This window comes from Cibotium barometz, chromosome 26, assembly GCF_041138505.1.
Source record: "Cibotium barometz isolate CiBa-2024 chromosome 26, ASM4113850v1, whole genome shotgun sequence".
Lineage (NCBI taxonomy): Eukaryota > Viridiplantae > Streptophyta > Polypodiopsida > Cyatheales > Cibotiaceae > Cibotium > Cibotium barometz.
In genome coordinates this window covers 22,539,404-22,550,785 of record NC_141071.1, presented here as the reverse complement: position 1 = coordinate 22,550,785, position 11,382 = coordinate 22,539,404, and the positions used below count along the sequence as shown (strand labels likewise).

The 11,382-nt window shown below is 38.5% G+C and overlaps 1 protein-coding gene across 1 annotated transcript; it reads left to right on the top strand.

Moving 5' to 3' along the window:
- Nucleotides 1-3,817: 3,817 nt before the first annotated feature.
- LOC147623771 (uncharacterized) lies at nt 3,818-9,848 on the top strand. Its single transcript, XM_086820387.1, has 3 exons — nt 3,818-5,002; nt 5,376-5,851; nt 9,181-9,848. The coding sequence occupies exons 1-3, from the start codon at nt 4,864-4,866 to the stop codon at nt 9,760-9,762; spliced, it is 1,197 nt and encodes a 398-aa protein (XP_086676513.1). The 5' UTR covers nt 3,818-4,863; the 3' UTR covers nt 9,763-9,848.
- The last annotated feature ends 1,534 nt before the right edge of the window (nt 9,849-11,382 follow it).

The window sequence follows — 11,382 nt, the reverse complement described above, 5'->3', positions numbered from 1 at the left end:
CCCCTTCTTTTGGCCGATTCCCACCAAACCCGTTACGTTGACAAATCGTCCTCTTTTTTCTCTATGTACTATCCAGGTGTCAAAAGGAGGAATTACGAAGGGGAATGATAAATAGAATTAAACTACTAACACCTAATGAACTTTGAAAAATGTAAAAGAGTAATTTACCCTTTCAGAGAAGAGAAGGGTAAATTGGTATGTAAATACTCTTCAAAAAATTTAAAGGGGCGGTTATATTATATTATATAAAAGAGAAGAAAGTACATAATGCTTTTTAACTGAAGAAACCTCAGCATGATAACATTATCAAAACCTCTCTTCGAGAGATTCTTTCATGGCTAGCAAATTCAATGTTATCAAAACCTCTCTTCAAGAGATTCTTTCAAGGCTAGCAAATTCAGCCATTTTTAAGTCCTGCCTCATAAGCTCGATTTCTTCATTGGTTACTAGGCAGTCCTTTTCCAACCGATCTTACCTGATCTGTTGCTGAAATCATCCTTTGCCTTAGACATGTTAATCGCTTCATCAACATTATGCATTGTGTATTATATGGGATTTTTACACCTCTTGAAGCCACCTTTGATCGTTACTTTCATCTGCACAAGCAAGACTTCTCTTCTCAAGCGAAAAAGCATGTTAGGTTTTTCTTTGTTAAAAATCCACTCATTTTTGTTTGTCCAAACAATCCATAGGTATTCAACTCCTCTAATGACATTCTTTTCATAATTCAATATAGTATATATTTCTTGCACCTTTAAAAAAAGTTTAGCGTGACGATCTTTCAAAAGGTAAATTTTGTGAAACACACACATGCACTCTCTCTCTCTCTCTCTCTCTCTCTCTCTCTCTCTCTCTCTGTGTGTGTGTGTGTGTGTGTGTGTGTGTGTGTGTGTGTGTGTGTGTGTGTGTGCGCGCGCGCGCGCGCGTGCGTGCGCTTTCCGGTTTCAACTTTCAAGCCTTCTTGCAAAACCATTGTCATATGCTCATGTATGGAGACTTTTACCTTTATAACAGTTGAGTTTTCTACAATAAGCAATACCTCAAGCTTGAAAGTACTAGGGGGTAAGGGAGGTAATATCATGGCACCACACCATAGAAAAATAGACAAATCTCTTTCAAAACACATGATTTGTGTCATAGTGATACATCCTTCAAAGCCTAAGGTGCCACTATAAGGGAAATTAAGGGTGATGAAGGCTTGATGTAGGAGAATATAGATGTTTTTAGTGAATAAGAAACTCGCAACTCATGGTCTATAAAGAAAATGGTTATAGTATATGTAGCTTTGATGGTCTATTCTTGAAATGATCATGGTGGAATGAGCATGCCTAGAACTGTTGGGTGGGAGCTATCAAACCCTTGAAAGATTGTAGACCTAGAGGATTATATCTTCTCATGATTCAAAAGAGAGCCATTAAATTTATAGAGACCAACCCCCTCTTTAAACAAAATTAACATGTACACTATGTAGAAAACACATTATGAAAATTTATGAAACACATGTTACTAGGTAACCAATACTAAAACGATAGATATCTTGTAAATAATACATGTATCTACTTAGAAAAGGTGCGATATCTTGTAAATAATACATGTATCTACTTAGAAAAGGTATCATCTCTCTTCCACATTTTAAACAAAATCTAAACAAGATCTAAACTCATGTTTGAACATTACCCAATTGAACTTTATGTTGAATTGACAAGGTGTACAAAGACTTGCATATTAAATTGTAGCCTTTTTCTTGTTTCGGCACCTTGTCAAATCTTTCACATCATAGTAACGTTAATTTTTTTATTCTTGTCCCCTTCCTTTCTAAAAATCCCCTTCCACCTATGGTATATGTTAACTCCACATTCCAACCGCCACCAAGCTCTTAGGTACCTCCCTCCCCCAAACATTCTCCTTGTTATGTTCTCACCTTAGTAACCTTCATTATGTCACATCACATTCTTAGTTCAAGCTAAATGTATATTAATCCTCTACCACATTAGCATTTCTCTTTTTATACAACATGACAAACAAAGTCTTACTATAATTCTTAAAAGTTAAGTAGCTTCAATTGTGAAAGTATATGTTTCGTCTCACTTGCTCTAACATACTTGTAAATGTTCTTGAAGGTGTCTAATAGTCAATACAATCATAGCCCGCATGCTTAAGATGTGATTGACACTGAGTTTAAGCTCAAGGTTATTACAATTCAAGAAAACAAATTGGATCAACTTATTTGCAAAGACCAAAAACTAGATGTTTTGAGTCTTTTGACTTAGATTGGCCTATTCCATTCAAATATTATAAAGGATTCTATAGACTTGTGATACATGGCTTAGAGTATCAAAAAATGGAAAAATGCTTCTCCATCAATTCAAAATTAAATTCATAGATAAACTAGTTACAATGATTGTGTGAAATAATGAATGAATGAATTAGAAAGAGTTCAATTTTTTTTACACATGAAGCGTAATATAATCAACCTTTCACAAAGAATAATATGCTTAGAATTTGTAAGCATTCATTTCACATAGCTCTTAAGAAGGGAGACATTACACATCAATCTAAAGTTTCAAACACAAGCTCCAACAATTTTCTAATGTCTTCTCTTATAATCACAATCCGTCCTCCAGAAATGGCAACCTACGTGCATTATTTGCTCTTTTTTGGGATGAGAAATGGAATTTAGGGCCGTGGCTCAATTAGAACATGCAGGCTGATTGGCAAGACCTTTCCCAAGTAGTTGGACTTTTCACGCGACCATACTAATGGAAGATTGTGAGTTTCAAATCTCAACACCACTTGGAAAAAGAAGGTGTTCATGCAAAAAAATAAATAAAATGTTTAACTGCATTAATAATGGTTTTGTAAGATTGTCCTTTACAACGGAAAATGGAGGTGTGGGGGGCCACACATACTCCTATTAGGACAAGAGGAATACAAAGAGTTTCCAAACTTATAGAGTCAATCAGTATAATGAGCGGCGAGCCCCAAAAACTTCAAATTAATAGAGTATATACATGGAGCTTTTGCATGAGTATAAACATGACATATACATCTCTCTCTCTCTCTCTCTCTCTCTCTCTCTCTCTCTCTCTCTCTCTCACACACACACACACACACACACAAATTCAACATACAAGACGTAGTATTGAAATTAATTTCTGCATAAGAACTCTTGATTAGTTGTCTTATTAAGAATCTGTATGCACTTAGACCCAAATGTTGCTATGTGTGTAAAGAACATAACTAGGATGGCCATAGTACTAAGGCTAGGCTATTGACGGATCGTTAGGTTTGTTAATAAGGTAAGATCCATAGGTGATGCTCATGGCTTCGTCGATGAGATCAAGAAAGATCCTTGGAGCTGTCACATGTAAACACAGTGGGTAACTCTCATGAGATTGAGAATGATGCTTAGAGTGGTTATCTTACTACATGGTGTGGTGGATATATATTACTCTTGTGTCAATTGTGCATAAGTGTGTGCAACCACACATACATGCACATGCATGTGTGTGTGTATGTGTATGTGCATGCATGCACTCACACGCACACATGCACGCGAACGTGTATGCCCACACAAACACGCACACATATATCTATTAATGTAACTTATGGGAGTTATTTACGAAATGAATGTTGTGGAAATTCATAGCAATTCTATTGTGTGTGTGAGAGAGAGAGGAGGTGTGGCAAATTCTCGTCCTTGGAACATGAGAAAGTGGAGAAAAAAGAGGAAGGCCACTAAAGCAGGTGTATTTATAAATATTTGAAATAAATTTACCATGCTTTTTATTGTTCTTCCTCCCCACGTTTGTCCACCTGTTGCGGTGTGCATGAGCTAAGCTTGTATAGCTTAGCCTATAGTGCACATACCTACATGCTTCCAAAACCAACGGCAAAGCTAATGCTAGGAGACGATTCAGGACAGGGAGTGACATTTTGCTGGCGCTACACTACTAGCCCTCCATACTGATCAGAATATGTAGCGAGAAATGTTCTCTCATTTGAGAATACTCAGAGCAAAGAAGGCCTCTCTCTCTCTCTCTCTCTCTCTCTCTCTCAACACACACACTCACACACACACACACACACACGCAATTCAACCTTTTGTTTCTTCTTTTCATTTGTATTCTTGGCCTCTGATCATCACCTGTTGTTCCAACGTACAACGGCTTTTTTTCCTTTGGGTATAAGCCTCGCTTTGTGCCCTTCTGAGAAAGCTTTCCCCTTTCGTGGATTCCTCTCCAAAGCAGTACTTTTGGGCCTGTCAGCCTGATGATCCAAGCATCACACAACAGCTTGGAGCAGCAGCAACCACCACTGCTACTACTGCAGCCTATTACATCTGTTAATCTTTTAATCAACCTTAGTACTCCCACATCATACAATCATGTAACCCTAATCAGGCTTAGTACTATACCATATAATTATACCTTGAATCACAATAAAACCGCCATTCATCAGCCTGCAGCACTCTCCTTTAACGATGTACAATCCTGCTAGCTCAAGTACTACCATGCTGCTTTTCAAAGAGCCAACCCATCTCACGACCATACTTGCCCCCTATGATGTCTTTGCTGTGGTTGACATTGCCCTCCTTCTCTGCAGATTAGTACGTTACTCCTCACCATCCTAGCACCCTTCCAAACAGCTTGATCTCATGTATTACAACCCATATTATAAGTGGGATATTAACTCTTGGTAATCTGTGTTTAATCCATCATGCTCCTTAATTACATGGTTCCTTTTGGGCGACAGCTCTATGGTATTACAAATATAAGGCATAAGGTGTTGTAAAGCTTTTTTTTTTTTTGGGTCCCTTGTATTTTTGGGCTCATTGTCTACTTGATTTTAAGAGGAGTGAAAATGGCCCTCAATTGTGGAGGCAGGCCACCTGATACCACCAAATCTGGTTACTTGTTCAAAAACAGCAGCAACACTCCTACAAACGAGCCATTTAACGTCACTACAATGTTTGCTCCTGGCTCGTCCCACATGCTTGCAGGTGAACATTCTCATTGCCACTATACTATGTGGGTTGCAGTGCTTTTTGATGCAATTTTTCATGTTTTTGTGGGCGCACAGCGTTATAATACTTTTTTGATGATAATGGTTTATGTTAGTAGTGGCCTATCTCACATTTTACTCATAATTTAACAAATTCACCATGTTTTAGGCTTATGGTATTTACAAATACAGTTGGAGAGACCATATGTACCTGCACATATTGTTGTAGTTATTGATCCATTTGCCAATAGAAAGTGCTTACGTGCATATGGGTTCTCAATTATGCTCATCGGTATGAAATTGGGCATTGTATTGCCCAATCTTGAGCTCCAAATTTACTGCTAATTAGTGCTGCGAATGGATCTCTGCAGGGCCTTGTGTGGTGGGCAGTTTGCATGATTACACACGAGGAGTGAGTGCTGGTATGGGGGTGCATGCGTATTATGGAAGGAGCAGTCATGTGCAGCAGGTGGCCGGCGGTGATCATGAGATGAACGGGGATCAGGCGTTATACATGAGCAATAATAATCAGATGGTGGAGGATGGGATGGAGGTGGTGGTGGATGAGCAAGGGTGTAGCATACTGCATCCGAGCGAGTCCAAGAAGAGGAGGCTGAGCAATGAGCAGGTGAAGTCGTTGGAGGTGAGCTTCGAGATGGATAGCAAGCTCGAGCCTGATCGGAAGAACCAGCTCGCGCAGCAGCTCGGCCTGCAGCCCCGTCAGGTGGCCGTCTGGTTCCAAAACCGCCGCGCCCGCTACAAAACCAAGCAGCTCGAGCGTGACTACGATATCCTCAAACAACAGTACGATGCTGTCCGCTCCGAGAAAGATAAGCTCCAAGCCGAGGTATTAATCGACCTTAACCACACACGATTACGTAATTACCCATTAATCTTCTCTCTCTCTCTCTCTCTCTCTCTCTCTCTCTCTCTCTCTCTCTCTCTCTCTCTCTCTCTTTTGTAATTACTCATTAATCTTAACCCTCCTTATTACGACAACTACTGTGTTTACGATAATCGAGATCAAGATTAGCTGCCTAAGCTCTAATTACACATAAGCTCACGTGATAACACCATATATCTCATCTAATTAGCTCAAGATAAAATGAATGCATCTAATTACATGTCTTAGACTGTAATCCCACGTGATTACACACCATATAGCTCATCTAAGCTCAAGATGAAATGAATGCATTTCATTACGTCTTCAGTATGCACACAAGTCTAGGCAAACTGAGGCAAAGTATCCAGGGAACACTCTAAGAAACTCCCCAAGCCTTAGTATATCACGGAGAGACAATTAAGTCTACGGAGCAGTATAAACCTACCATTTGTTTTCACACTAATGTTTTTCCAATGTGTTGTTATATAGAAGCTCCACCACTCCATGATATCAAATAGTGTTTAGAAAGTGTTCCATGTCATAGTATTAAACAATGTTTCCTATTTTGTGTGTGTGTTGTCAATGAGTGTGCTTATGAGGGCATGCAGTTCGTTAGTTAGGCTTGTTTGTCTCGAGTACTTTGATTTGTTTGCTTGTTTTTGTAAAGAGGTTTATAGAATGTGCCCTTGCATACATGTAGTACATATATGCACGAGTGTCATTACATGTAGTGCATATGCATATGTGTGTGTCTATTATAAAATTTTAATTCTTTTGTTTGGATTGGATAAATAAGATTGTGTTTACATACAACATGTGAATAGTAGCTTAATTTTTTATGAGCTACTTTTGCCTGTCAAAACATAAAGCTTTCCTAGAAATGCATTAAAATTGACTATTTTACTATATTTTTTGATGTGTAATTAAAAATTACACTCATAAAAAATAATGCATACATGCATGAACTTAACTTGTATACATGTGCATAAATGTATGAATTTAACGTTGAGGGGTATGATATGAGAAAAGGATCTTTTGAGAATGTTACTCTAGTCCATTGTACTATGAATGTCAAAACTACCAGAATACTGTCACACGCTATATGAGCCTAATGTGATGTATATTCTCCTTTTCTTAATAAGATCACATTCCTCGCAAGCCAAAAAAAACACTTAGAGGGTTAAATGAGTCATGTGACTCATGACCTCATAAAGGCCAATGACCTCATAAAGGTAGGGTACCAGTGAGACATCAATGATGATATAACTAGTGCTTAAATTTGAAGGTTGGAATGGGCTTCAAGACCCATTTTGGTCTTCATAAAGGCCAATGACCTCATAAAGGTAGTGTACCAGTGAGACATCAATGATAACTAGCACTTAAATTTGAAGGTTGGAGTGGGCTTCATGACCCATTTTGGTCTTCAAATAAAGCTCCCTTTAAAAATTGGGTTTTACATGAAGGCCAAGGTACCTTGTAGGCCTTCAACTTTGAAGATTCAGCCCTAACTAGGACCATTTTAGCTTGACTCGTAACTCATTCTCAGTACTATCACCATTCAAATCCTTAAGGGAAAATAGTATATGTTAGTACACTAGTAAAATACAACTCCTTTTTTGGGAAATTTTATTTATATTAGTATACTATCCAACCACATATTTTATACTATCCAACCACATGTACTTCAATGCACCTTTTACATATGCAACAGAAACAGGTCATATCTCAACAAAAACAAAAACAAAAGAAACTAGTATAGCTCTTCACTATTTAACAGCCCACAAATCTGGTCCCCGCCTCTCATCCTCCCACATTGATCCCATCTGATATGGTATCCCAGCTTCAAACCAGCTTACTAGCACAGGCTCAGTGGTGAAGCCCTTGGGGGTTTACTCCTCCACAGCCTCCTTCTTGTTCCATATCTTCACACCAAGCCTCTATCCACTGGGTTCTCTATCAATGCCAGGAAGGTGTGTAGTGGTAGTTTCTCCTTCAAAAACCATATTTGTGTCTTAGGCCCAAACTTTGGCAATCCAACTCTCCTATTATTATGTGTCACCAACTCCTTCAAATCTTTCCTTGAATATACCTGCCACATGCCATGAATGTGTTAGGTTCCCCTGGTATGTACAACTATCCCCTCATCTTGTGAGTGGCTCATCCTATTCCACTCTGTAGTGACTGCACTAATTCGACAAATGTGTTATCATTCATCTTATTCACATACTATACAGACTAGCAATAGTGACTGCACTAATTCGACAAATGTGTTATCATTCATCTTATTCACATAGTATACAGACTAGCAATAGTGACTGCACTAATTCGACAAATGTGTTATCATTCATCTTATTCACATAGTATACAGACTAGCAATAGTGCACACAACTATACATCAACTCAACAACATCTAATCCCTACCTTAAGCCCTTTTGAAATTCCAGATAGTTCCAAACAAGTATTATATCTAACCAGCCTGAAAACCACATCAACTACCCCCTCTAATTCGGACTTGAAATTTCCCCATTAACCAATCCCCCCTAGAACCCCTTAGACCTATGTTAGCATACACCCAATTATTTGTCTTGCTCTACATCCCCTTGATGGTAGGACATCCCCAAAAAAGCATGTTGACCATCCTCTATTGCCTGATCCACGCCTAGGACAAAACCCTGAGGTAAAATTTAGGCACACCAACTTGTAGCCAAGAGGAAGAACTCACAAGCATACTTAGGTTTGGGCTTTCAAAGGTATTCTCAAACTCCATAGCAATTTCCACCTCTTCTCCCAGGTAACCATAGTCCAGTTGAATGTAAAGTTGAATGTAAGAGTAGCTAGAAGGCTGAGATGAATTGGAGATTGTTGAGATGGGTCTCGAGTGGGGTTGAAGGATTTGGGGAAGGTAAGGATACACCAGAGAGACTTGAAGGTGGCAAGACAAGCGTTGTTGGTTGAAGGATTAGGCATGGATAAATGGGGCCAAGTTGGTGAGAGCGACAACCAAATGCCTGTATGAGGTGATGATAAAGAGTGAGTACAATACAACTCTTAAGTGCACTTGCAGTAAAATGCCTATTGCACTAATTAACAGAAGTCCTTTTTTTTATTTTTTTATTTTTGGAAGACTATCTGCCTCTAATTGTAATTATAATTAGTGCACTAAAATGCCTACTGCACTAAATAACAAAATTTCCTCTCTCTATTTTTGCAAACTATATGCCCCTATTTGTAATTATAATTGGAAGTATAATAGTGCATGTGCATCTATAAAAGATTAATCGTTTTTAATCCAGGTGGCCAAGTTAAAAGACTTGCTTGCAGCTGGCGAAGGCGGGCACACCCCAACCAATGATCGAGGGCAAGCTGATGAGTTGCAGAGACAACATGAAAATGACGACGACGATCTTCAAAGCCTGTCTACCAGCACTGGCGCAGGAAAGCAAAAAGCTACTAATTCGCCCACCTCCGGAGAGCAAAAAGCTAAGCTTTCTCACACACCAACTGCAGAAGGTGATGCTTTCTCTAGTGATAATTCGGACCAGACTCATGTTCATGTTATGGTAGAAGCTGCAAGCAAGAGCTCAAAAGGGGTGAAGCCCAGCTTGGTTGCAGAAGGCCATCACGTTCACCAACAACACCAACAATTCCACAGCAACTTAAACCCCACCAAGTTGTCTCTTGGTTGCAGCCCACAGCAAGTCCTGCTTCATCACATGATAGCCGTGAAGATGGAAGAGAGCTTCAACCTCCATGAGCCTGATTATAACCTTTACAATGAGCCCTATAACTTCCACAGCATTGACCACGACCCAGATGACGATGAGGCAAGTGACTCCATGCTTTGCTTCAACAACAGCTGGCATCACGACCCTTGAGCTAGTTAACTCCCCTTCCCTCCCTAATCTTTTTCTTAAGCAAACATGTCACATATTATTTCAAGTAATATATGATAGCTTCTCTCTCTCTCTCTCTCTCTCTCTCTCTCTCTCTCTCTCTCTCTCTCAATTTGGTGTTTGCTTCATCGCCTTCGGTACCAGTGTTCTAAGATTAGAGAATGGAGCCTTAAGTACCAGTGTTCTAAGATCAGAGAATGGATGGAGTTAACATACCTTAGTGATTAAGCTAGATTTAAACAATTTAAAGACACACATGATTTATATGGGCCTATAATGAATGGGGTCTAATTGGTCTGTGTTGGCTTAAGTCACTTGCTAGATGTCCCAAAAAAAAAAGATTCCCTTGAAATTTCCAAAAATAAGTCTTTTCTCAAAATGTGTCGTTTTCTTGCAAGCTCATTTAAAAAAATAGGATTTCTTCTTGGTAATCTCACAAATTATCGTTGATCACATGTCAAGAGATCTCATCACATTCTAACATTTAGAAATCTACCATAAAAATTTGAATCAAAGAAAAAGATTTCATGACTTCGGTTGGAAAAAAATCTATTTTTTTTAAACTCTCTCTCTCTCTCTCTCTCTCTCTCTCTCTCTCTCTCTCTCTCTCTCTCTCTCTATATATATATATATATATATATATATATATATATATGTTTTCCTCCCTTATTTGATCCTCAACTTGTTACATGTTGTGTGGCCTAAGGAGCCTTAATTTGTATCCCATATAGGATTTTGAGAGCTTAATCCATATACAAGGTAAAATTTGCAAACATGGTTCCTTAAACAAAGAAAGATAGAGAGATACATAGATAGATACAACAATAGAGATGTGATCCCCTACAAGGGAGAATGACCTTGTTACTACCATTATCCTACCATTTATATTAGCACATTAGTGAGGAAAAAGTTAAAGCATCAGGGGGCCTTCGGCATTGATAAAATCTTTTCTAGGTGCACGAGTCTACTATAAGTGTTACACTACATCACTTCTTTTGGGAGGATATGTAGCTATATATATTATAAAAGAAAAGAAAATGATATAATACATATTAGGAGATGATGTTACACTATATTACTTATATTAATTCTAATATCAATGTTTATTTTAGTGTATATATCAATCCTATGAAAGCTTATATTTTTTTAAGGAAAAATAGAGGGAATTTCACGAGGGTAGCCCATGTTTGTAATTTCAATTCTACATCATCATAGTAGAACTATAAGAAAGAATGCTAAATGCAATTGTTGCAAGACAAATGCCAAGGTGTATCATTACCCTTACACAACAAGAGAAGGGGAGCATAGCCGCGCATGATAGCCACGTGAAGAGGAGAGAGAGAGTAGTGAGAGGGGACCTGGCAGCTGCACAGGGTGTGTAGTTCTAGTGTATGGCTATGTATGCGGCTATAGCCACCACATGTATAACCGCATACTGTGAGAGAAAATTCCAGAGAGCTCAAATATCCCCTTGAAAGCAAAGGATTGGGTTTTTTGTAATATAATATCACAAAAAAAGCACAAAATGTAATACAATCAAATATAGACTTAATCAAGACTGGCAAATTGAGTAATTGATTAATGTATTAGGGTGAGCTTGGC

Excerpts from the sequence above, each read along its gene's own strand:
- LOC147623771 (XM_086820387.1), top strand. The coding sequence starts at position 4,864 with ATGGCCCTCAATTGTGGAGGCAGGCCACCTGATACCACCAAATCTGGT. Across the intron at positions 5,003-5,375 it reads CTCGTCCCACATGCTTGCAG|GGCCTTGTGTGGTGGGCAGT; the intron begins GTGAACATTCTC and ends GGATCTCTGCAG. Across the intron at positions 5,852-9,180 it reads AAGATAAGCTCCAAGCCGAG|GTGGCCAAGTTAAAAGACTT; the intron begins GTATTAATCGAC and ends TTTTTAATCCAG.